Source organism: Pollachius pollachius, assembly GCF_949987615.1.
Source record: "Pollachius pollachius genome assembly, chromosome: 6".
NCBI lineage: Eukaryota > Metazoa > Chordata > Actinopteri > Gadiformes > Gadidae > Pollachius > Pollachius pollachius.
Window position 1 is genome coordinate 16,813,584 of NC_136939.1, and position 25,321 is coordinate 16,838,904.

General features: G+C 44.6%; 2 protein-coding genes across 2 annotated transcripts; one reads left to right on the forward strand and one right to left on the reverse strand.

The window, feature by feature from the left end:
* Positions 1-599: 599 nt before the first annotated feature.
* Positions 600-14,075, reverse strand: macroh2a1 (macroH2A.1 histone). Its single transcript, XM_079737730.1, has 9 exons — positions 13,928-14,075; positions 12,741-12,962; positions 11,376-11,482; positions 10,584-10,775; positions 10,362-10,469; positions 6,366-6,456; positions 5,025-5,114; positions 2,803-2,977; positions 600-1,722 (listed from the first exon to the last, which is right to left on the reverse strand). The coding sequence occupies exons 2-9, from the start codon at positions 12,910-12,912 to the stop codon at positions 1,557-1,559; spliced, it is 1,101 nt and encodes a 366-aa protein (XP_079593856.1). The 5' UTR covers positions 12,913-12,962; positions 13,928-14,075; the 3' UTR covers positions 600-1,556.
* A 1,765-nt stretch (positions 14,076-15,840) lies between these two features.
* faxdc2 (fatty acid hydroxylase domain containing 2) lies at positions 15,841-25,245 on the forward strand. Its single transcript, XM_079738747.1, has 9 exons — positions 15,841-15,935; positions 16,384-16,421; positions 18,105-18,202; positions 18,739-18,842; positions 20,343-20,464; positions 21,764-21,969; positions 22,527-22,632; positions 22,963-23,129; positions 24,091-25,245. The coding sequence occupies exons 1-9, from the start codon at positions 15,911-15,913 to the stop codon at positions 24,245-24,247; spliced, it is 1,023 nt and encodes a 340-aa protein (XP_079594873.1). The 5' UTR covers positions 15,841-15,910; the 3' UTR covers positions 24,248-25,245.
* The last annotated feature ends 76 nt before the right edge of the window (positions 25,246-25,321 follow it).

A 25,321-nucleotide genomic window follows, 5' to 3' on the forward strand; every position in this document is an offset into this window, starting at 1 on the left:
GTTATATTTAAACCCATTCATACAATTTAGAAATAAGTCGTCTTATTTTTTAATGGGTGAGAACTTCAAATCTGATGCAGATTCATGCCCATTTCCTTTTAGGGAAATGCCGATATAGACGCTGTATTTAATGAGTCAGTGGTCTAGCCTCACCTAAGAATAAAACACAGATTAACTAATATACACAAATCTATAATGCCTTCATGTAATGTAAAATACATAGAGCTCAGGAAAAGCTCCAACAATTGGAGCTGAACTCAATGAACTAGTAATTAATTAAAACATAAATTAACATTTAAACATCAGATCCTTCATGGGATTCTATGTAAAGATTCAGGTTTGGCATATGCTCTGCGAGCCACCAGTATAGATTCACTGGACTAGAGCTTTATAGGAAACAGGACAATTGGATTAAACATCAACAATTCTATTCAGAAGATAGTGTTGAAGAGAAAAACAGTTACAAACATAGCATCACACATATACACATAGACACAAAATGGGACTTAAACAATGTTTCAGAGAATTTAGTAAAGTGTTTGTATTTGAATACTTTTTTTTTTTACCTTTACAGACCCAACACAAACACTCGTTTTGAAAGGCATTTTTATTTCTGGACTTTATACAGACCTTGTGTATAATAGTTATGTATAGCAATTTATAGAAAGCAATTTACATTGATAAGAAAGTTATCGAAAAGTCCAAATGCTGCATAACTATATTTTCTCTGGTGTGTATCCACATCGTGTTCCTAATTCAAGCCAACTCAAATCAACTCATATCTATGTGTGGACACCCACGTCAGTTAGGTTTTGCCAGCACGGGAAAATGGCCCTGATGAAACTCCAATTCTTGAGTAAAGCACGCCATCTAGTGGCCGCTGGTGTAGCGGTCCCCATCCCGCCTCAAAACAAATCGAAATGATACAAATATATTTCTTTCGTTTTCATTGCAATCAAATGTCAATGACATGCCATTTCCCATATCAAATTTCATATGCCTTCAAGAATGCCAAACAGATAATAGAAAATAAAGATTTGTCACTGTTCAGTTACTTTTAACTTCCACACATATTGGATATAAACATTGATGGGCACACACAACACAGACCATTAGTGCAATAAATCAATCAGATAATGTGTAGACGCTTACAAGGAATCAAATACCACAAAGAGGGTGACACGTGTTCCACCAGCAGCTAACTGAGAAAACTTGGAAGCAGCTCGCAATCAAGATGAAAACAACCGACCCCAGATATCAAATGTGTAGTGAGAACAACACATGCTCTAACCCATACAGGCTATCCCAAAAACCCTTATAAAAAAAATCCTCTTTCCATTTCTCTAATTAAATATCTTTCTCTTTTTCTCCTCTGTAGTCATAATAGTGCAGTAGATGCATTCATAAACCAAAGGTTAAACAAAATAAACCCAAAAATCAAACAAGCCAATGCAGATATGGGGGAGAAAACATAAATAATTCAAGCATAAAACATGTTTTGATATTTAGTGGGGTTGGCGTGGAACAAAATGAACATAAAGGAACTTAAGGGGGCTTTAGCCGGTTTCCAGCTTGGCCATTTCCTGCACGTAGATGCCTATGCTCTCTGAGTCAAACAGCACAAAGTACACCGTCTTGATGGTGGATGACATGGTGGCCACGAAGTAGCTGGAGATGGCCTTCAGGATGAGCTGGGCCGCCGTCTGCTTGGGAAAGCCGTTCCTGGTGAGGGGGGCAATGTGGGGTTATCCAGGGACACATGAAGTCTGCTCATCAATCAAGTCAACTGTCGACCCGTTTATGATTCGAAAACCTTTGGAATCGACCGCTCTGCTGGTTCAGTATGCATGCTTCAAGGGTGTGTGAGTGTGTGTAACGTGTATTAATGTGTGTGTGGATGCGGGTGAGTGTGTGTGCATGCGTGTGAGTGTCCCAGCCAATACTGCTCTTGGTCCCTAGAACCCTCTCAGATGAGGATTTCAGATAAATCCACGTTGATATGGTAAAAATTGAATCAATAAACCGCAAGTAATGTCCAACACTGGTGTACCTGGGTAAGAACCTTGTATAACCTTGTGTAATTATGTAGCAAACCTTTGGTTAGCAACACCAGAGAAGGGATGGCACAAATATGGAAGGGAACTTGGATAGCACCCAGACCTGTGTTTGCCATCCAGTAATATCTTTAGACAACATAGCCAAAGCCGTGTCTGTTCACTAGTCCCAACCTCGTCTTCTGAGCCTATTAATACGTCTCCAGTATACACTGCAAAGAGAGAGAGACCACTGGAGTCCACCCTCGAGATAATGCCTCATAGATACACATCAGGGTCACAACAAGGAGTGTGGAGCACAGCCTCAAAGTAAACACTGAGTGTTCAACATGTTGCCTGTTGAAGAGCTTTAACTTGACATCACGCAGTTTTAAAAATAGCTTTTATTACAAAGCACCTGGTGGTCGACTAACAAAGTCTTACATTTTTCAACTCACTCACTCAACTGAATGAGCGTGTGAGTGAATTAGTGACTGTCCTCAGATGCAGTTTTTGAATCTAAAGCAGGACCACAGATAATTCATGATTCATGATGCTGTAAAGTAACTCCAGCCCTCGTATGGATCAGAAAACGATCAATACAGAGAAACCGTGAGCAGCTGGGATATGTTTTGCACAGCTGAGGACTAAAACCACCACCTCGGTCTCACACTAGAACCACAGACCTTGGAACCAGCCTGCAAACTAATGTTGAGATAAAGGGTGAGTGGGTGGGTGGGTGTGTGACTGTCTGTCAGTGCATCCTCACCTGCCACTGCCGATAGAGGGGAAGGCCACGGACTTGAGCTTCTTGTCGTCGGCCAGGGCCAGGCAGTTCTTCACCGTCTTCTCCAGCAGCTCCTCACACCTGTCTGACCCCCAGCTCGGGCTGTGGCAGTGGATCACGTACTTAGCAGGAAGCCCAAAGCCTCCGCTCAGAGCCGCTGGAGACAGAGACAGGGGGGCCACCACCACACAGACAGACAGAGACAGGGGGGCCACCACCACACAGACAGAGACACACACAGACACAGACAGGGGGGCCACCACCACACAGACAGAGACACACACAGACACAGACAGAGACACAGACACAAACAGACAGAGACACAGACAGACACAGACACACACAGACACAGACACAGACACAGACAGACACAGACAGACACAGACAGACACAGACAGGCCACCACCACACAGACAGACAGAGACACAGACAGACAGACAGACAGAGACACAGACAGACAGAGACAAGTGGGCCACGCGACATAGACACAGAGACAGGGACAGCGAGTGACAGACAGACGGAGAGAATGGGACGGAGAGAGAGAGAGAGAAAGTGTAGAACATTTTAGCCGGTGTTTGAACATAGAAGGGCCTCGCAAGAGACAATAAAAACAGTCCAATCGGAAGGGGACAGCAGAGGAGAGACGGAGTGGAGTTGAAGGCTAGTGCATGACACCAGCGGGGCGATGGAGTGTACAGCGGGGTTTCGGTTCCATCATCAAACGCTCCTCACGTAAGTCAGGCTAAGTCGGCCCCAGCCAGAGTGGCCGTTTATTAGCAGCCGGCTCGCGTGTGACTAGGATCAGACGGACTGGGGAGGACTCAACACCAGCACGTTTCCAGATGGTTCCAAAGAGTCTGTCACTGAGTCTGTCACCGCCGTGTGATCTCAGTTGGTCTGGACGGACAGTAGGCCACGGGCCTTTCCTTCTAAGATGGCTGTCAGACGAGGGGAAGGCGCTTTAGAAATGACTACTTTAAATAAATATTGATTTTCTTTGGGTGTGGATTGACTCAAACAACTACAGCTCTGGCCAACTTCCTCCAACAGGGAAACGTTGCCTTCCAGCAACACAACTTGGCCTTAACCAAGCACAATAAAAGTCTGTCCGTGTTTTCGCACGCCCCTTTCAGCTGAATCAATCCACATCACTCATTAGTGTGAATGCCCCCCGTTCATTACAAACTCCAGATGGTTGATTCCAAATACGAAAGCAACCAGCAGCCCAAATGACTTGGACCCTTTAATTCCTCGGAACCCAGGAAGCCCCCTCTTCCCCCCTTGCTCTTTACAGGACAGCCGGTCCAAGGCCCCAGGGTGACGGAGCAGCAAAGTCTGGCACGCATCTCGACACTCTCGGTAATCCCCCGTGAGATCCTCACAGAGGGCTGGATTAAGAAGCTGTGCAGATCTGGCCCAGCCAGTGGGTGTAATAGGCGGTAAAAATGAGGCTGAGCGATGGATGGATGACGCCTGATCATAAAAACAGAGCTGCGGAGCCATGAATGAGCGAGTGAAATTACCAGATAAGTCAGGAACGAAAGGATAAGAAACGTCTTAGTCTGAGTGTGAGTCCAATATATATTAGATATCTGTCAGAGGCCAAAATCGTTGGAGGAACTTGATCAATGTTCCAGAATGCGGATGTCAAACCCTCAAACGTGTTTGAGTTTATAAGCAAATTCATCCAAACTTCTCACTTTAAAAAAAAAACTTTCTTTCAAAGGGTGCCATGTGATTGAAAGCTGATGGTATATTTTTGCTCTTGCCAGCACCATTAGGCTAACTTCACCATGGAAGCCATTAATATAGCGTTGAGCCACTACAGTTTTAGGTCTCACAAATCAAGGCTTTTTTTTTGATGAATATCTTGTCTGAGCAGATTAGCTCAAATCTTGGCGGAGCAGTGTTTCACTTTTTTGACCAATCAGGGTATCTGCATAATAAACAAACCCGGCCTGCAGAACTAAACCGTAGTTTACAACACTGTTGAGCCTGACACGGTGGAAAAACTCCTAAAAAAAAATCCCATTCTGAAAGCTTCTTTCAAATCAAGCGAATGAGTATTATTCTGAAGAACAGAGCCGTTCTGGTATCAGGCTCTGGGACGTCTCCCACATGAAGTTCTGCTAGAACAATGTAGGACTAGTGGATCCCAGATGGCTGATCCACTGAAATGTAAATATTCCACTGAGTGTACTTACCCCCAGCCACCTCTAGAGGGCCATGCTTCTTCTTCAGCTCCAGGACCGCTTCAGCAAACTCCTTCCCACCCTTCTTCTCCAGAGCGTTACCTGAGGGGGGGGGGGGGGGGGGGGGGGGGGGAAAGAGAGAGAGAGCCCCAGGGCCATTACACTACCATCCACCTCTTTAGTTCAGCACAGATACAGCAGAGATATAGACCAATCGATGGATACAGACAAACAAGGACAGACAGCAACATACAGGCAGAGCTGAGAGCAACACCGGCAGACAAAAGAAAGGAGATGTGGTTTGAAATGGAATGTGTGCAAAGCGGTTTCACAGCGCGGTCGACTAGAAGAAACAGGACGGACACGAGGATTTCAAAAGAAAGCTTAGATCTTTCTTATACGTTGACAGATATTTAGACAGGCTTTTGTTCAGTTTGGTTCCTTTGAAGTATTTTTTAAACTTGTTTTCATAGATATAATTTAAATCTGCCGTGGGTAACATCTTCACTGGTGTCACCACTGTCATTCATGTTGCCCACAGGAAGGGGCCCTCAAGGACAGAGTTTGCGTGACGTTGGGTCAATAAGGTTGCAATAATACAGAATAAAACACCTTCACCCATGACTCAAATACATTTTGAAGAAAAGTGATGTTGTATTAACCTGCCAAATCACACCCGGTTATCGGTTGCAAAGTATTGTATGTTTTTGGCAAAGGGAAAATGGCATAAGGCCGATCCCAATACTGGAAAGCAGCAACGCAACCGAGCTGGGGAGCTTGGTGTCCTAAACAAACCCTTTTTGATTAGGGGGGCAGGAAAGACATCAAATTAATGTTCAAATCAATTCTAAAAGACAAACCACCGATATTTGAAGAAAGGGTGTTTAGGAAAACAAATTAACTATGGAGATAGGTTAGCGTAAGGAAGCACATTGTTCAAGAGTACTTATGTGATAAATATTCAAGCACATATTTGAAGAAACATTTTAGATAATTTTGGCATGCGAGCACCTCAGCAGTTTGAGGGAAACGGTTCTCAATAAATAATTAATAATGATTAATAAGTACGATTACGATTTTGTTCATACATTGACGGTTATTTAAAAAAAGGTAAGTTAGCAAATAGTTGAGCTCAACCTGCCGACAGTGAAGCAGCGTGAAGCATTGTGCTGCACGGCGGCAGCGAGACAGAGACAGAGGGCAGCCTGAGTGACAGCACTTTGATTACGTTCCTTCCACTGAGCGGAGCTAAAGCGCTGACAGACAGCCTATGAGGGGGGAGGATGGCGGGCGGGCGGATAGCGAGGCCGGACTCCTCTAGTCTGGGGTGGCGCGGCGGGGGGACGTCTTTACCTACTTCACCACCTGTATAGAAGGACGAGCTGGTGGGGTGAACGACCGCCTCGCTCTCAACGTTGGAAAGATCGGCGCGGACAACTTGTAACTATGGACAATGACGACAACAACAACAACAATGACAACAGGCAAACAACATGATGGTAAAACATGGTGAGGTGGTGGGGGGTCCATGTGGGGAGGGGACAGAGAGGGAACAGAGAGAGAACGACAACGAGAGAGAGAGAGAGAGAGAGAGAGAGAGTGAGAGAGAGAACTCCTTATTGGCTGTATCACACAGGAAGTAACACGTTTTACTAGGAAATGGGGGAGGTTCAATATGTCATCGTCTAATCAGGAAGCAGGATTCTGAGCAGTTTTCCAGATCCATGAAGACATTAAAAATGAGTAGGAAAAATAACTCTCTCTCACACACACACAATATATAAATATATATATATATGGAGAAGTATAACGCTGCTTTCTGATTAAGCCACTAAGTGATCGTATTCCAAGCCAGTGATGTCACAGGAGGAAAACAGAGCAGAGGGTTGCTTCACTTCTTTAAATCAATGGCCTTACTGCAACGGGCGGACCGAAATGACCACTGCCTATCCTCTATTGGTAATGTGAGGAAACCAACCGTATGAAATCCACCTGAAATCAAACCTTATGATAGACGGAGCGAGCAGGAGGACATGATCTTAAGGAGGAGTCTAGAAAAAAGGCTGATTAATTGATTAACGATCAGAGAGCAGAAAGATCACATGCGTTAAGAGCAGGTATTAATAGGTAAGACACACTTGTTCTACAGTACGATCATGTTTCTAGCCTCGAGGTTTGTTCATCATGTTATCCTTTAGACATGCCTCCACCTGTATACATCTTATTGAAATGGGCTTTCCTACACAGATACTAACTAACTAACCAACTTGAGTCCAGTATAGTCTGTATCGACCTCAAGGAATGGTGCATTCAAGGTCTGCAGAGCCATCAGACAGCGGCACTGGGTTCTGATTGGCTGTTATATCAGACCACATCCGTTTTGCATATACATAATATGTACCTCTTTACTGTTGTATCGGTGACCTGATCTCCCTTCCTGCATTGATCGGTTGAGGTACAGTTTATCTAAGAGGGGACACTTTTCAAAGAAGATCTGACCTTTCCTCCGAACCCGCTCCGTCACACAGACAGAAACAGAAAAAGGTGAGAGGAAGCAAAAGGCAGCGGGGGGGGCTGGCTCACCTAGGTCATCCTTAAGCTCAAGGTCAGCATTGGTGGGGTTGATGACCCCTTCCACGTCAAAGCCAGCCAAGTTGCTGACCTCACTGTGGATGAGGTTGAGCTGGGGGGCATGCCAGAGGGGGGAGGAGCAACCAAAGTCAAAGGGGACACGAGGGAAGGAAGCAAGGAAGGAAAGGAGGAAGGAAGCAAAGCCATTACAGAGAAAACAATAACGCATTAAAAAGGATACCTTGAATTTGAGTTGGGTGCTCATGTCAGAATCCGAACCGTTTGTCCGAATAATTTGTTAGGAGATGCTCATCAATTGGTCTCAATTGGCATTTGTGGGCTTATACTAAAAGATTTGCAGGTACCAACCAGCTGAATTAAACCTTAATTTAATTATCTGAATATAAATAAATGACCCTTAATAAGTATGTTTAGAAACGTACTTACTTGTCACTAGTGCGTGTGTGTATGTGCGTGTGTATGCGCATTAGGCCCAAATCAACATGTCTGTGAGAGCAGCTGGTTCAAAGTTTGCATTTTAGAATCATTCCATTCAGAAAGTCAAGGTATCCTTCTATATGGTTACAGCTTTAGTATGAATACATTGCAACTTTTTTTAAAAGCATACCAATAATATAGGAAACACTTATTTATTCATATTTTCAAAGGTGCAATTGATTTAAATGAAAATGATGTTATCAATGTCCCACGCTAAACTTTTTATGGCAACACCATGTCCAATTTTACAGATAGTACATATTCTCATCCAACTGAAGAGTTCCAAAGGTTCTAGGGCTGACCAATAGATTCTAGGGCCAGTCACCGAGCTCCTGGCCGACTGAAGCTTTGTGTTGGTTGCACATTTCTTAGAATAAATAAGCACCTTCTTTCAACTTTACTTATTTTTAGGCTTCATCGCTGAGGTTAGTTCTGGGTAGAAGCAGTTCCCCCGAGTCCACAACTTGAACAATAATGGCGCATAGTGCTGCTTTAGAGGTATATGAAGAGAATCAGATCTCAATAACATTTAGGTTCTAAACCAATCACAGAGAGACAATAGTTCTAACTGATGAAACATAACCGGACCCTTATGTTATTCCTGAAGAGGAATGGATATTGGATAGCCTTTGTCCAAATGGCCAACTATTGCATGGCCCAATATAGGATATTATAGCCTACACAGATCTAATATCTACTTAAGAAAATGATCGCAATCCGCCATGTTAATGACTTGGATTCATAACCATCTTGTTTTTATTAAAGGGAGTAAATCCCATGGTATATTAATTATTTCATATCCCCGGCCTTTGTGTCACACAAAGTTAACGGCACAACAAATCCCTTCTTTCTGGCAATCACACCTAACTTCCTGTGACACCCAGAATCACGTCTATAGAAACACTGGACAGGGTTTCATGCTTTAGTCATAAAACGCACAGTGCCCTCCATATACCAGCTTATCTGCTCCACTATAAAGAGCGATCACAGGTATGAGTCCTGTGTGTCTGGCGGTGTATAGCTTCCAAGCACTAAATCCTCCCCCTAAACATTAGCCTCACTAAAACCCAATTAAACCAGATACGCCTCACGTTTCAAAATGTCGCCAAAGGACATAACATTCAAATCACGTTTTAAAAGTTTATCCGGCTAAAAGCTAAGAGCAGTGGAAATAAAACCTCCAGTGTGGTTGTAATGCACAGAGAGTACAAGACAAGTGCATAAATATTCAAACTGATTTCTGATGTGGAAATTGGTGGAAGCTTTCACAGAAGTTTTGGTAGTCGGTATGGATTGGGACAGCCATAGATGGTTAATAAAATAAATTTCACAAAGTTAAGTGGTTGTAACCATTATTAGTTTGCCCTTTAGTTTGAGTACCCTTTTGAAACTCAGAGTTGACAGAAGCAATGTACTATGATATAGCTGGAATCTGGAAACCACAGGAATTTACTCTTATAAAAGCCTTCTTTAGATTTTAAGAGAGACATTAGTGATTAATAACAGAAGAAAATACAGAAAGCAGCACAATGGGTTGACAGCACGGCCAAAGCAATGCAGGGAAAGCAACACAAGTGCGACACAAAATGATGCTGTGCTAACACTTGTTTGGTTATAGCTTAACTTTCTAATTTCACCTCATCCCTGAATTAAAAATAAGGTGTATTTTGCCCTTGCAAGAGAAGAAACGTATTTTGTGACACAACTCTGAAGCTGTAGTCCATCTATCCTAAACATCCAATACTTTTTGATCTTACTAATGACAACAACAAAAGGATGTGTATGCGGGGACAGAAACTAAAATAAAACTCAATAAATAAACCTTTTCTGACCACAGGACGGCAACACCGCTAGTCTTTCCTTTGCCTGCAGCAGTCTGCATGGACATACAGTAAATATAAAGACTGCTTGCCCCAACTGCTGAGCTACATGCACGTCTCCACATAGTAGAAAGGCCGATACCGTTCTGTGAACTACTACCATTTAACGGGATAGCTGAGGGTTTCCTGGATAATAAGTAGTACGACGTTTACCTTACTCACCCGAATTCAATGAGCCGTTAAAACATACATTTTCAATCACATATTATATATATTTTATATCAAATTAAATGGTCGATTATTATTTATTGGTTCTCAACATAGATCAAGACCCCTTGAATAAAGATAAACATCTCATTAACACCAACATTTGATTTTAAAGTAAGTGAGGTACCTATGGTGGTGACGCCGGCATACGGCCCCCCCATGTCTAAGATGGCGAGCAGCAGGGAGCACCTACCTTCTGGCCCAGGAAGAGGCTCTTGGTGGAGAGGACGGTGAAGCTGTCCGGCGGGGACCCCTCCGTGGTGCTGTCTGCTGACACTGCCTTGCTCACCTCCCCCGGCTTCTAAACAACACAACACCACCACAACGCAACACCAGCGGGGATGGACAACTTATCTAGTATTCATGAATGACCTAGTATCCACTCACCCCCTCCCAGGTGCATTACCCTGCTTACTTTAATTCTTCCGCCTGTCTTTTTGGCGCTGGTTTTCTTAGCCATGGGTCTCTTGGTTGGCTTGGGTTTCTTCTCTGGGGCGGGGGGGACCGGGGTCTCCAGTTTGCCCTTGGCTCCTCTCTTCTTGGCCAGCAGCTCTGGGTGGATGTTGGGCAGGACTCCGCCCGCTGCGATGGTCACACCCTTCAGCAGCTGGGAGAAAACAGACAGATCTGGTTCGACAGGGGATTTTTTTTGTCTATCCCCGTAGGTGGTTTGAATGTGTACTCAGCTGGCCGACTACTGCCTATACACCTTGATTTTAAAATGGTGCGCTTGTGACTTCAAAACGTTTTCTAGGTGGTTTAAAAAAATACTAAAAAGTATGCTTCAAATATGTTTTAATCACATACTTTCTTGTTATCTAATAGGTCTCGGCTTAGCCAGCTGCATTGTACTCATCCCTATATGGGACTGAACTCTCGTAAGTAACATCAGACTCATTAATGGCTTCCCATGAAAACACTTCCAGGAAACGGAGAACGGGATTTGAACCTACTTTTAAATTTTATTTTAGATTTCAAAGTTCAGCTCAGAAAACCCCACAACCCCACCGGTCAAGAAAGGAAACGCATGCAGATCCTTAACACATCTTCAAAAGCCTTTTGCGACGCCAGAGAGTAAGTCCTAATCCTCTTCACTGTCTCTTTTCAATAGGATGAGTTTTGTGTGACACACACACACACCCTCCATTCTGTGTGCAGTGAAGACAGTAAATCCATGGCTGCCGTGGGACATTAAACAAGGGCTCACCTGGTTGAGCTCCTCGTCGTTGGCGATGGCTAGCAGGATGTGTCGTGGAGTGACGCGGCCCTTCTTGTTGTCCCTGGCTGCATTTCCCGCCAACTCCAGGATCTCAGCTAAACCAAACCATAGAAAAACAAAATGAAGAGCGCTACAAAAATGACTAAATAGCTAAATATATGTGTTCAAAATCGACCCTTTAAGCTGCCTTCACTCTGCACTACAAAGACATCAGGCTGTGAGCCATATCCAATGGTTGTTATTGATGGACATGTTCCACCTGTGTTGGTCAACCGTCTTTAGTTAGGAGTCTGGGTTTGTCGGTTTGTACAAGGACACTGCAAGTCAACCGGGTGGACCCTCCCACTTGTTAAGGAATTATTAAAAGGTGTGTTTTCAAATGGTTTGTAATGGCTCACCACCTGAGATAACACCCCCTGGTAAAATAGGGGCCCTTTAAGCGCTGCCACCTTATGGCGCTTTGCCACCGGAGGGTGCGGTTCGGTTCGCCTCAGTCCGGTAGGGAGGGGGCAATATAGCCCAACTCAGTTCCGAGGTCGCGTTTCCACCGCCGACAGTACCCTTATGGTAGGTCGGATGTTGATCGCCGGATCGCGGCAGCTACCTAAACATCGTGCCATCATAGCAGCGTGACACAGTGTAGCCTGCTCAATAAAAACAATGGAGAAGAGGAACGCAACACATTAAACCAAGAGCTACCATGGAAGTCGTCCAGCAACAGTTTCGGAACATCTCCAACTCCTTGTTCGCCCAAGCTAAAGTTTTGCGCGACATGTCCATTGTCCAGAATAATACCTTGCGGTACTGTTTGTTTGTTTTTATCCCTATGTCGCCCGGAAATTACGATTCTGTCGACCAATCAACGGAGGACACGTGTGGCTCGAACTTGCCGGCACCATTTCAGGCGTCTCAGTACCCCAACGGAGGAGTACTGGAGAAGAGTGCGAAACGAGTACGGCTCAGTCCGGATCAGGCCCACTTTTGGCGGTGGAAACGCGAACCGTGCCGCACCTTTGCACCTTTTCCTGGTGTGAAATAAGACACGTCAAGTCTTTTGTATTTCTACAGTGGCAAGTTTACAGGTTGTTGATTTGAAACCTTTTGACACTTTTTCAAAATAACATTGGTGTTCAGATAGGATGTTTCAGCTCGTCCTTCCAGCGGGAAAAGTGGACTAGTGCTGACAGTTTGAGTTTGCTGTTGGCCAATGGAAAGCTTACAAATCCCTCTCTCCTGCTACACGATTGGTCTAACCAAAGTGTAACATTGGCCCGGATTCTGGCTTAAACTCTGATTCATGAGGCTGTAGCCTGCACTGCGATCTGGAGACTAGAACGGACCCGGGCATCTCACCGGTGAGGTACTCCAGCACGGCGGCCATGTAGACGGGCGCCCCCACACCGATGCGGTACTTGGGAAGGCCCCTCTTGATGTAGCGCAGCATGCGACCCACAGGGAAGATGACCCCCGCCTTGCTGGACCGGGACGTCTTGGTCGCCTTCTTCTTTCCCCCTCGGCTCGACATGGTGCTCCCCGCGGCGCTCAGCTCTGGAACTCAGGATTCTGCTGCTGGCACTGGAGAGTACAACCAGAGATACTCACTGAGCCAATGACTCTTCTTCTGCTTCTCAATTGCTATGAATGTAGGCCTGCTTAGGGTCCTCCTTAACACACGTACAAGCATGCGCGCACACACACACACACACCTTTTAAATGATAGAGTTCAGCACTGTTTAATACTAGTAAATAGAAATGGATTTCTGAGCCAAATCCATGACATTACTTTTTCATTCATTTCAATCATTAGGCCTACTATTTAATTCTCCCTTTATTATCATATAAAACTACCGGAGATATAAGTTGGTCTTCGTGTTCCCGTGCAAAGTTCAATAAGACATATGGTATTGTTAATCAATTGAGTATCAATTGAGCTCATCGATTAACCAAGCTCCACCGCCTCGTATTAATGTCAAACAAATCACCATTAACGTTTTTGGAATTGGTGCTTTTTTTTTTTCTTCCGGGAAAACACACGACCTATACCAATGTTTACTGGCTTGATGCTAATCGAGAACATCCTTGTTGTTTTCTGCAACATCTGTTTTCCAGGTGGCCGAAAGGGTTCAATCAAACAGCGACATTTATTTAGCAGCGAGACGTTGACAGTCCCACTGTTTCCGCATGTGAACCCGCAACCAGATGACATGCAAACCAACCAGCGCAATAGTTGCTGATGTTTGTTAATTCAGCTTGAAATTATAAGCAGAATGCGCATTAAACGAAAGAACGGCCTAAAAAGCCCAGCTGATCTCCGAGTAAAACCCAACAACAGCCGCGCCTGACAGCTCCCCGACCGATAGTGCCGACTAGTGCTGAGCGCTGTGGTGGGCAGCAGTGGTCGGCATACTGGCCTCCATTGGAGAGAAACGCAACATGGCAGTATATGGGAAGAGTTCCGGGCGCAGGCGGTGCGTTCAGCGCTCACGGCGCATCGGTGGACGAACACACGGGATGTTGTGAAGATCCACATAAATACTTACAGAAGAGGCCCCGGCCGAAGGTCTATGTTCGGTGACAACAAGCCCGGGCAGCGTCCTCTCGACTCCCACAATCCTCAGCGCGCTCCTGAAGGTCTGGAGCGGGAGAGCGCCGCTGTGGCCATGCGTGCGATGGCGCGCTTTACTGGAAGAGGTTCACACCACAGACTGGAAGGAAGCACTGACTACAGATCCGCCTGCTCTCATGTCTACGTAATAAACGCGGCGCCAGGCGAACGTTTATCGACACGCAGGGTTGCATTATGTTGCCTGATCACATGACGTTTGATTTGTTAGCTTCAGTGCTTTATTGCATGATGTTTTAATAGCAGGAACCATAGTGCTGATTGAATAAGATAAGTGACAGAAGGAGGTTTTTAGCAATCCTGTGGTATTCTAGTTTAGATCAATAATGTTTAATCAGCAAATCTCACTCACTGATGGTTATACAATGAAGAAAAAACAACGGTGGGCCTCTTCATAACTAATTCATATATTTTTTTAAATTTAGGAACCTTAATTGTTGGTGCCCCCCCAGGTACTTCGTGCCCTTCGCACTCTGCGTATAGGGAGCGTCGGTCCTGAGTCCCCCTCCCAGATGGGAAAGTGCATGCCAACCCCATGATAACAATTGTGCAATACCAATATGTGCCGCCGGAGGGCAAACATCATCTGTACAAATATAACCATTACCGAGTGTTTAATCAGTAATCTCAGTAACCATTGTCTTTAAGTCAAGTTTGTACGATAAGATCCAGGCCCTAGGGCCTAGATCGATGGTCAAAAGGTGCTATCTGTACACAGTGGACAGATTTTTCACAAATGAACACTATTCAAAAAGGGTTAATATAATACTATAATGGTTAGTTAATCCTTGAGAAAAAAATTAATTCAAGATAAATACTCGTACTTAACCAACGCATCTTTCCTTGAAAACCAATATATAGACAAAGCTAGTGTTTCTGTGAAGAAGCTTCGTTCAGCAGCCTGGCTGAGACCACCTGTAGGACCACGTGGTCCAGGACGCTCTAATCATTGGTTCAGCCAAACCGAATCAACTCATAACATCTGAGGGAAACATTACAACGGGATGAACGATAGAATGAACAAAGCTAATCCATTGTCGAAAATGATCACATTACCGCCATTATCACATATTGCTGGAAAATGAATGATAATTGATAATAATGTAAATGTTCATATTTCAAGAAAATAAAATCCCACGCACCAACTGCAGTACCCTGGCCTTCCACCAGTGGTACTTATATTAGATAGAAAAACCCTGATCCAGGTAGTCTGTGAGGGCGTTCACGTGTTTTTCTCTTTTTCTGCACATTTACGGAACAGAGTTGTTACGTGGAACAGGTTACATTGGATAAGGAAGGATACAATGTAGGACAGTAAGTCAGAGGTGAGGTTACGTCTCACATAGGCCTTCATTATGTTGCCCTCTCATAGATAGACCTACATTAATGTTACTCTCTCATTTAGGCCTCTCTCACAAAGTCCTTCATTAATGCAGTGCCTATATTTCTATCTATAAGAATACATATATGAAACGAATAGCATCTGAAGCAGTTTTGTCCACTTGTGTTAAGTTATTCCAATGTACCAAAACGGACAACGCTAATATTCAACACCTTTCAATCCTATTCGATTGTTTTCTTATATTTACTAGAACATAAACATTATTGGCGACGTAGACTTGCAGTGTGCAGTACAATCTTTGCCCTTTCCCCTGCTGCAATGCTGCTTTTTCGACTTTAACCCGAATGTTGAAGGTTTTGGTCCTTCGGTGCAGAAGCAACACCCCCCGCAAAGCGACCAAATCTAAGACCGCCAGCAGGTGGCGCTGCCGTGTCTTAGCGTTGAGGGGTCAGCTGACCACCGCTGAACCAATCACATGGACGTACTGGACCGTATATAGTGTTCGGGTCAAGGTAAGAGACCGAAGAGCGACCCGGCGTCTGCTGTTTAACTTCAAAGATGACGTTCGACAAGGAAACTAACAGTGAGTGTCTGCATTTCGCTTTGATACTGTGAATAATATTATTCATTTGTACGACCATAAACACTTATTAGGTTTGTTATAGCCTAGTGCATAAAGCGCAGCCTGGTGGTTCGGTTTCACTTGGCGCTGTGTCACTTGACGCAACGGCAGGTAGGCGACCCTCAGCACAACTTTAGATGATGGAAGTTAAGAATATAAAACAGCTCTTTCAATAAGCAGATCGTTTTTCTGCTCGAATGTTTTCAACGCACACGTAGACATTACTATTCGTACAAACATATCTTATTACAACATCATAATTCATATTTAACCCAAACGAGGAATTAAACAACACAATGCATTTCTCCTGATAGGCCTGTGCTGTTCTGATTGAAAGCTTTCCAAGTGTCTGTGACCCTTTACCAGAGGATCTAATGTGAAGACGTAATGCTCTTTGTTGTCTTAACAGACAGGGAGGCAGGTGTCATGAACGGCCGTGTTAAACAGGTAAGATGACAACGAACGGCACCAACCAACCATACTATTAAAACGCAATCATTATTGTTAATTCAAATGACAAAGAGGAATCTGTTGAACATGGTTCAACACTGTATTCAGGTTATACTGCAATTCCCGTTCTTGAATTAGGCTGTATTAAGCTGCAGGTTGTGGGCCGAAGGCTGCTTTGCAATATGCAGGAGCATTGCTATTATGATTGTTTGTTAAATATTTTTAAGGTATTGAACCCATAATCAGCCGAGTTAGAACATTTCAGGTCTTGTTAGAAAATGTGACTTGTATGCTTGCCATAATCACTCACACACAAACACACAGACAGACAGACAGAAAGACAGGCATATGCTTCATGTTAAGAGTTTCTTATACAGGCATTGACAGGGAATGGTTAATAAGAAATGATGAATGTCTAAATGTTGACATTACAAAAAGGATGACATGTCGGTATAATAAAGACTTGATGGGGAAGGGAAACCAAGAACTTTCTTTCTTTTTACTTTCTGCTTAGATCATCAACATAGTGATCTATGCTGTTGAGAGACTCTTGGACACTTAAATGTGGCACCACGGTGTCTCCCACATTTGTTAAACAATGTCGGTCCTTGTAACGCTCATACACTACGACGTACAACCACTAAAGAACCACCATAAACATGTAGCGGGTCGTATCCTTTGGAATAACACTCATCCTCATTTCTAGAACTCCAAGCCCTTCTGTTTGTCAAAGTGTCATAATGGCGTTATACGTGTCCGAAAAGCTTAACCCTTTCTCGGATGCGGTGGACTTCACCCGTCACTTCCTAGCGCTCCACACGGCCACACACAGCTCCCCAGCCCTTTAACCTCACCAAAGAGCGACCCCTCCAACCGGAGCTGAGGGGAACGCTCACATACTGCTGGAGACCAGCTAAAATAGGATTTCACTACAGTTTCTTTAAACAACACTTTCAGCATATTAACAGTGATAACATGGCATATTTTGACAATTATTTAAAACGTAAAACCGTTGAACAGTTTCCTGTTTATGCAAATCGGTTTTGGGTTAACAGCTACCACATGGTCGTCCTCTCACAAAGCACAGCCGTTTTGTTGCTTGTTTACGGGTCGTTTCGTCAAGTCGGTCAACCGCCCGGCTTGACTCAGACAGAATGCCATAGAAGCAGCATAACCTGACACGCAGCATTTCCCCAGTGGGAGAGAATGTTTTCTTGCCTTTTCTCTGATAAGCCATAGGGCGCTGGATGAAGTACACTAATCCTGCACACCATCTTTGTGTGGTGTGGCCCCACGTGCTTACTACACGTTAATGTGTGTCTGCTAAAATAAAGTGCTGAATTCTGAGGGAAATACAGTTGATTGTGCAATGTGGTTCTCTTAGTTATTGAAGCAGGCAGTGGTTTAGGTGTGTCACTAATAATACTGTTTGTGCAGTTTTGCTTTTGGTCAAACGTGTGTTCTGAAATATCAGGTTGGTTTGTTGGTCCGGTACGATGTGTTTACTAACTTTCATTTGAAAGTTGTGTTATTGTTTTTTTCTTAATCGTGGGATTACCAGAGATCCTTGTTGAAGAGAGCCCATCCCTTTTCCTCGCGTATTTTGTGTTCTTGTGGTTGCTCTGCCTTGTGTGTGTGGGGGAGTCTCTCACACGGGGTCCTTGTGCCTCTGGTCCCCAGGATGGCAACGGAGGTCTGTGGGACTCCATCACCAAAGCCGCGTTCATCATGGGATCCGGGATCTTGCTGTTGGCCGCGTTCGGAAACTCGCTGACTTGGTACGCTTTGGCCATACATCCATAATACTGCTGCTGATGTTCTCTGGGACGGGGACGGGGACGGAGGTCTGCTGAAGGGGATGAAGGAGGGGATGTAGGTCCACCATGTGAAGAGTAGCCCCCCCCCCCCCCCCCCCCCACATCAGTGTAACGGGTACAATTGTCTATTTACCCTCCAACCATGCTAACAACCTTGACTTATACTTACAACATACTTAATCCTGCTACTGCAGCTAGTTACTCAATTAAAAATATCTGAACTAGATTGTTTCTCAAGAATAAAACCCAACAATCCATGAGTCAACCCTCTTGCCCCCCTCCCCTCCTGGGAAAACCTCAAACAGACTGATAATGATATAGCTGCCACTCAAGCTGCTGGAGGCTGCTAGGTGTAACATGTACAGAAGTCTGGCCCTCCTATTCATTATAAAAGTAAATACAGTTCTAGAGAATACCACCCTGGGCAGCGTCTCTTCCTGCACCCGTACTAGTGGAACCAGATGTGACGCCCAGCTAAAGGTCTCCTCCTGTCCCAGGCACCTGCAGCGGTTCTGGGGGGCGTCGGGGGACTTCTGGCAGGACCTGTGGACCAGGCTGTACCTGCAGTACGAAGGCCATCCTGCCAGCCTGTTCTACCTGGGTGAGTCCCGCCGCCCTCCTCTCGCTTTGAGCTGTGCGGGCCCCCAGAAAAGGGCTTTTCTGGTGGTTTTGGTGCTTGGTAGAGGAGCGAGGCCTGCCCGCCTTGTTTGCTGTTTGGTCCCTTGATTTTCAGGAAGTGCACTGAACTCGGTGGGAGGTCTAGGTCAGGTGCAGGAAGTGGGAAGAATGGGGACCATGCTGGTGGGAGAAAATCCATCTTTAGGTTGTTGTTACAAGCAAACACTGGACCACGACATGGCATGGGGCAGTATATCTAAGTGATGATACAGAGGGGCTGATGGGACTCTCTTCCTCTCTGCCTCACTGACTCAATCGCTCTATCTGCACTATCTCCACTCTCTCTCTGCACCCTGTTCTCTGCTCACACTCTCTCTCTGCACTCTCTTCACTCTCTCTGCACCCTGTTCTCTGCTCTCTCTCTCTCTCTCTCTCTGCACTCTCTTCACTCTCTCTGCACCCTGTTCTCTGCTCACTCTCTCTCTCTCTCTGCACTCTCTTCACTCTCTCTGCACCCTGTTCTCTGCTCACACTCTCTCTCTCTGCACTCTCTTCACTCTCTCTGCACCCTGTTCTCTGCTCACTCTCTCTCTCTCTGCACTCTCTTCACTCTCTCTGCACCCTGTTCTCTGCTCACTCTCTCTCTCTCTGTCTGCACTCTCTTCACTCTCTCTGCACCCTGTTCTCTGCTCACTCTCTCACACTCTGCTCTCTCTCTGCACCTTGTTCTATGCACTCGCACTCTGTCTGCACACTCTCTCAAACTCACTCGCTCTCTAGCTAGATCAATCTGAATCAGCGGGGGCTGTTAACTTTTGGTATCAAAGAAGATTATGAGCTTAAGTTCTTTAAACAGTGCTTTACTCTGGCTCCATTATGAGCCAGAGAAAAAGCACAGTTTCAATCTTAGTGTCACAAGACACATGTTAATGGCAAGGATTTTAGATTACTCACTCCAATTCCCTAAACTTTAAGGTAAAGTACGCTGTACGGTAAAATATTATTTGAGTTTTAAGCTACAAAAAGCCAATTATTTGAAACTAAAGCTAAATTAACATCTACTGATTAATATGAATAAATCCATATAGCTATGTATAGTTTTCTACCAATCTTCAGAACTCAATCTGACTGAACTACATGATTGGAACATGCATTATAGTACTATAAACAAGCTCACCTCTAAAGATAACATTCCTGTCACAAGACTGCGGGTTACCACAACTTTATTAATATTATCACAAGATATTACGTTCGAAATCACGTTGCTATCTGCCCGAGGTTTTGGGGATTGGGTTATGGGAAAGCTTACATGTTTACCTACTCTGTTTGTACTTTAAGGAGATAACGTATTATGAAGTTGTAATGGCTAACGAGTTTTGTTCAAGTTTTTGAAAGATCCAGCAAATGTCAGAATATCCCCTCATTCCTCACATTAAATACGGGGTGTGTTGGCTGTTTGTCACTCATTGCCTCGGCCCTACAGGGACAATGTTGGCCCCCCTAGTGACATTCTGGACCACCAACGGGCTACTCCTATTGGTGGACGTGACGGGCTGGCCCTCCTTCATCACTCGCTACCGTGTGCAGGCTGACAAGAACAGCCCCGTAAGTGCAAGCCCTGTTTTAACCCCTTACTTCTGCCTACTTCATCCTCCTTGTCATGACCAGGACACGTCAAAGCCCAGGGAATGAGATGATTAAATGAGCCAGTCAATAGGTGTGTGTGTGTGTGTGTGTGTGTGTGTGTGTGTGTGTGTGTGTGTGTGTGTGTGATTGTGTGTCATGGTAATGGTATAACTACGTCCACCTTTCCGTCCACCTGTCCAAAGGTCTCTGTGTGTTTGATGAAGATAACCTTAATGACAGCTGCTGCTGATAGCAGGGAGTTGATCAACGATGGGCTGAACGTGTTTACCAGCGCAAAGATCCAGCCAATCAGGCAATTACTTTATCTTAGGGCTGGACGATTAATCAAATCAAACAGCTGGATACATATCTGTACATTATTTTAGATTTTAACATTTTCTTTTTGACCATTTTGTGTATTTTCTTAAGGCGTAATTTCAAAGTTCTCAGTTACAAAGTGTTTTTGGGAGAGACATGCTGAATAAATACATCATGTTTTCAAACTCAAAAATAATCGTTTGAATAATCGTGATTTCAATATTGACCAAAATAATCGTGATTATGATTTTTTCCATAATCGAGCAGCCCTACTAACAGCACACTTGTTTGCATAAATAATTTTATATTAATGAATCACTGATTTCTAATTAATTCTAATTAGCGTAATAAGCCAAGTTATTATAAGATATTCAATTTAGAAACAAGGTATCAAACTTGTGTCGTTTAAATACAAACACTACTGTCCTTTACAAAATACTTTTAAAAAGCCTTACAGCTTAACAGGGTTCACGTGTTTACTAAAGTCAGAGGAGGTGACTAAAGAGCAGGTCTTATCACTCATTTACAGCCGCGAGTCATAGGATCCATGCAGAATCTTGGGTAACACTGTCAGATAGCCTATCTGTAATTCGCCATATTACCTAAAATATCTAATCTTTGATTCATATTTCATTTCCAACTACAGGTACACGTATTTAAAGACAATAACCTGCATGTCTACACACACACGTACACACACGCACACTTGGCTTGTTCACATTGTGCAGCTAAAGATTGACTCTATGCTGAGATTATAGGTTGAATTAAACAACCTTCGCCGTCCAATCAATGTAATGAACCAAAAGTTATTGACGCCTCTGCCTACATTTAATTGCTAGGTCTGGAACTAGTTGTTATCTGCCCCCTACGCTGGGTTTAAAACAGCTTTAAAAGAGTGGTGTTGATCTATGAAAAAGATTGCAGTGATCAACTCCCCGGGGATGGGCTCTCCCCCGGCAGGTGGACCAGGGGAAGCTGTGGCACGCCATCCGGCATGTGGTCTTCAACCAGCTGGTGGTGTCGGGCCCCATGGTGATCGGGATCTACTACCTGATGAGCTGGAGGGGGGACCCCCTCAACGCCCAGCTGCCCACCTTCCACCGCGGCCTGATGGAGCTGGCTGTGTGCAGCCTCGTGGAGGAGCTCATGTTCTACTACTCCCACAGGTGGGACCAGGGTGGAGCGATGGAGGACCTTAGCTCAGATATAAAGATGGGAACTACTTTACTTTACTTCCCAGGCGGTTCTTTAGGTTACATGAGGTATTCTGGCAAAAGCGAAGCAGAGTGAAAACCCATATTTATTGATATGTGGATGGGCGTATTTATTCTTCAAAACCGTTCTTGTTCAGATCTTTTTTGATGGAGGAAATGGCCGCAGTTGAGAAGTAACATAGTGCAGGTTAAACTAAATCTATCTTATCAATAGTACTTTGTGTTGTACAAAGTACTCTTGTGCATGCATTTGGCTTCGTTTCTTAATAGGATACATTTGTAGTTTGATATTGCCGTTCGTTAAACCGGAAACCTGAGGACTCAGAGCTTACCTCTGAATCCTCAACACTGTGGACTAAACCAGCCGTTGTTAAATGTGTCTTCACATCACAACATGATTTGCTGATCATGATCAGGTCAGGATGGTGCTGAGGTCACTTCTAAAGGTCTACACCCAGAGTTTTGGTGGGCAGTTGTGACAGGACCGGATGCTTCTCCTCCCCTCCCAGGCTCTTCCATCACCCGACCCTCTACAAGCACTTCCATAAGCAGCACCACGAATGGACCGCCCCCATCGGGTTGGTGTCCATCTACGCCCACCCTCTGGAGCACGTGGTGAGCCCTCCCGCCTTCGCTGCTCCACTAGATCCACTAACACGCAGACTATTGGAGACCACATTCCAGCCCTGATTGAGTCATCAGATAAATAACCCTGTTAGGCAACAAAGCATCGCAATATTTCTCTATACTTTTCATCTCTTCAATCTTTTAAATATATCCCTCGATCTGTTTTGGAGTACGATAGATAAATGTACGATACAAAGATGTTGAACGCATGAAGCAAACTGTTTGGAACAATGTCATTAGGAACAGTTGTATCGTAAATGAGTTTATATTCCAATTGAAATCCGTCCATATCCATGTCTCTTCCCTGACCGTCCCCAGCTCTCCAACATGCTGCCGGCCGTGACCGGCCCGGTGCTGCTGGGTTCCCACCTGAGCACCACCAGCCTGTGGTACTGCCTGGCTTTCATTAGCACCTCCATCTCCCACTGTGGCTACCACCTGCCCTTCCTGCCTTCCCCAGAGTTCCACGACTACCACCACCTCAAGTGAGTCTCCCTTCGCACCGCAGTGGCAGGGTTTGGATGGGAAGACGGCAGTGGCTCAGTGAACGGTTAGGCTTACAAAGCTGACTTTAGCTCATTTAGTCTGAGGTCGACTGGCTCAAATCTGGGTTTAGGAGACGTTTCCCTTTGTGTGAAACTCGCCAACAGAAAGGCTTCATATGGGTTTCAACCCATCAGGGTTCTGGAGGTGGGGATCCGTTAGTTGGCCTACAGCAAACCCAAACTCTGCAAGCAATAGTACATTTTCCGGTGCAAGGACAAGAAAACCCAGACGGACATCGACATTCCTAAGTGGGCGTTAATTAAGGCTAGCAAATTCTTGCTAACACTTCAAACAGGAATCAGCCTTTCTTTAGTTTTTTTAATTATATTTAATGTGACCTCTGCAAAAGCCAATTAAGAATTATGACTACTCCCAGCTCAATGCTGACCAATCGGGGCATCTCTTCCCTGATTGGTTCAGGGAATCAGTCTTGACTGTCAATCCCAGGTGCATGAATGCAACATTTCTATATGGTGGAGAAACGTAGGGAGCTTTCGCTTTCTCTTTCCAACTCTAAGTACGACTATGAGTACCACATAACTACAAGTACCAACATCCACTTGTTTTCAAGAGGGAACACTTCAATTCATTCCTTCTTCTTCCAAATGGCTCTTTCATCCCCAAAGTGTGTACAAGTCATTTATCAACAGCTTCGTTGAAGTAGGAGGGAAGGGGGCCTCATTCCCTGTGCTCGTCCTCTGGGTACTGAAGTAGAATCAGCTGGGCCTCATTCCCTGGGGCTCCCCCTCAGGGTATTAAGGTAGAATCGGCTGGGCCTCATTCCCTGGGGCTCCCCCTCAGGGTATTAAGGTAGAATCGGCTGGGCCTCATTCCCTGGGGCTCCCCCTCAGGGTATTAAGGTAGAATCGGCTGGGCCTCATTCCCTGTGCTCCTCCTCAGGTTCAACCAGAACTTTGGGGTTCTGGGTGTGCTGGACCGACTCCACGGCACCGACAGCAAGTTCCGGCAGACCAAGCAGTACGAGCGCCACGCCCTGCTCACCAGCCTCACCCCGCTGACCGAGAGCATCCCAGACGCTCCCAAGAAGCTCCAGTGATCCAGTGACCAGTGATCCAGTGAACTTTGACCTCAGGGGAGCAGGTGGTCCCAAAACCCACGTGTGATAAACAGGCCCCTGGATATTGAAAACGAACTGCTGAAAAAAGAAATAATCCTGTAAAATGATTAATTTATTGTTTGTTTGATCGGGAACAAATAAGTTAGGAGAAGCCATGGAATCTTTTTTAAGGAACTTGGGAAAAGTAAAGGGAAGGGTAAGGGAAAGTACCCAACCAGGCAGACTGCTGGTTCCTGGGCTAGTGTTAGATATATACCTCTTAGAAGGACCTCAAGATGTCAGGTGTTGGGGAGCCGATGGCTGGCCAGTAGGTAATTCCTTAAATAAGATGGGACATTTCATTTCCAACTCTTCTGATTTAGAAACAAAATGATTGAGGAATGCTGGATTATATTGTCTCTATATCTATAAATATGAGGGACACGTCTAATTTTTCAACCTCTGGGAGGATTTCTTGTAGATTTGAACAAGAATTACATGACTAATGAGGAACAATTGATGTTCTCTGCATGTTTTTATGTTCATCTTGTAGTTTATGGGCAATGGAATCCCTCATTTATTTCATATTCTAAACTGCCTCTTAATCCTTTAACTTTCCTTTGTGATGTCATTTTTATTATAATTAATATGATTTCAGATGTTTGGTAATAGCACTATGAGGACTTTGACACCTGCTGCTGAGTTAGAAGTGAAAAGGGGCTGGGTTCTTCGACCCTTAATTTCTTAGTCCATCGATTGTCTTTGCATAAATTTGCACGTAATTGTGGAGGCACGTATTCTGTTTTGAAGGTTGATATTACGCATTATGTTGAACCCTTTCTAATCCTGATCCTTTCTGGGTCTAAATTGAAGAATGGTTTAATCGATTAGGGAGAATGTACCCATCAGTGACTTGACCCATCCAATAAAGACCATGTCTGAGTGTTGATGGAGCAGCCCGGGATGAATGGCCCACCAATGGTTTACACTTCATAGTTCTCCACTGTTTTTGAATAAAATAAAATAAAGAAAAATAAAGACTTTTGTTTTGGAAAGACATCAAGTTGGCAAATC

Coding starts and splice junctions, on each gene's coding strand:
- macroh2a1 (XM_079737730.1), bottom strand. CDS start 12,912: ATGTCGAGCCGAGGGGGAAAGAAGAAGGCGACCAAGACGTCCCGGTCC. Junction 6,457..10,361: donor GCCTCTTCCTGGGCCAGAAG/GTAGGTGCTCCC, acceptor CATTGTCCATAG/TTACAAGTTGTCCGCGCCGA. Junction 1,723..2,802: donor CCCTCTATCGGCAGTGGCAG/GTGAGGATGCAC, acceptor CCCCCTCACCAG/GAACGGCTTTCCCAAGCAGA.
- faxdc2 (XM_079738747.1), top strand. CDS start 15,911: ATGACGTTCGACAAGGAAACTAACA. Junction 20,465..21,763: donor AGGCTGACAAGAACAGCCCC/GTAAGTGCAAGC, acceptor CTCCCCCGGCAG/GTGGACCAGGGGAAGCTGTG. Junction 23,130..24,090: donor CACGACTACCACCACCTCAA/GTGAGTCTCCCT, acceptor GCTCCTCCTCAG/GTTCAACCAGAACTTTGGGG.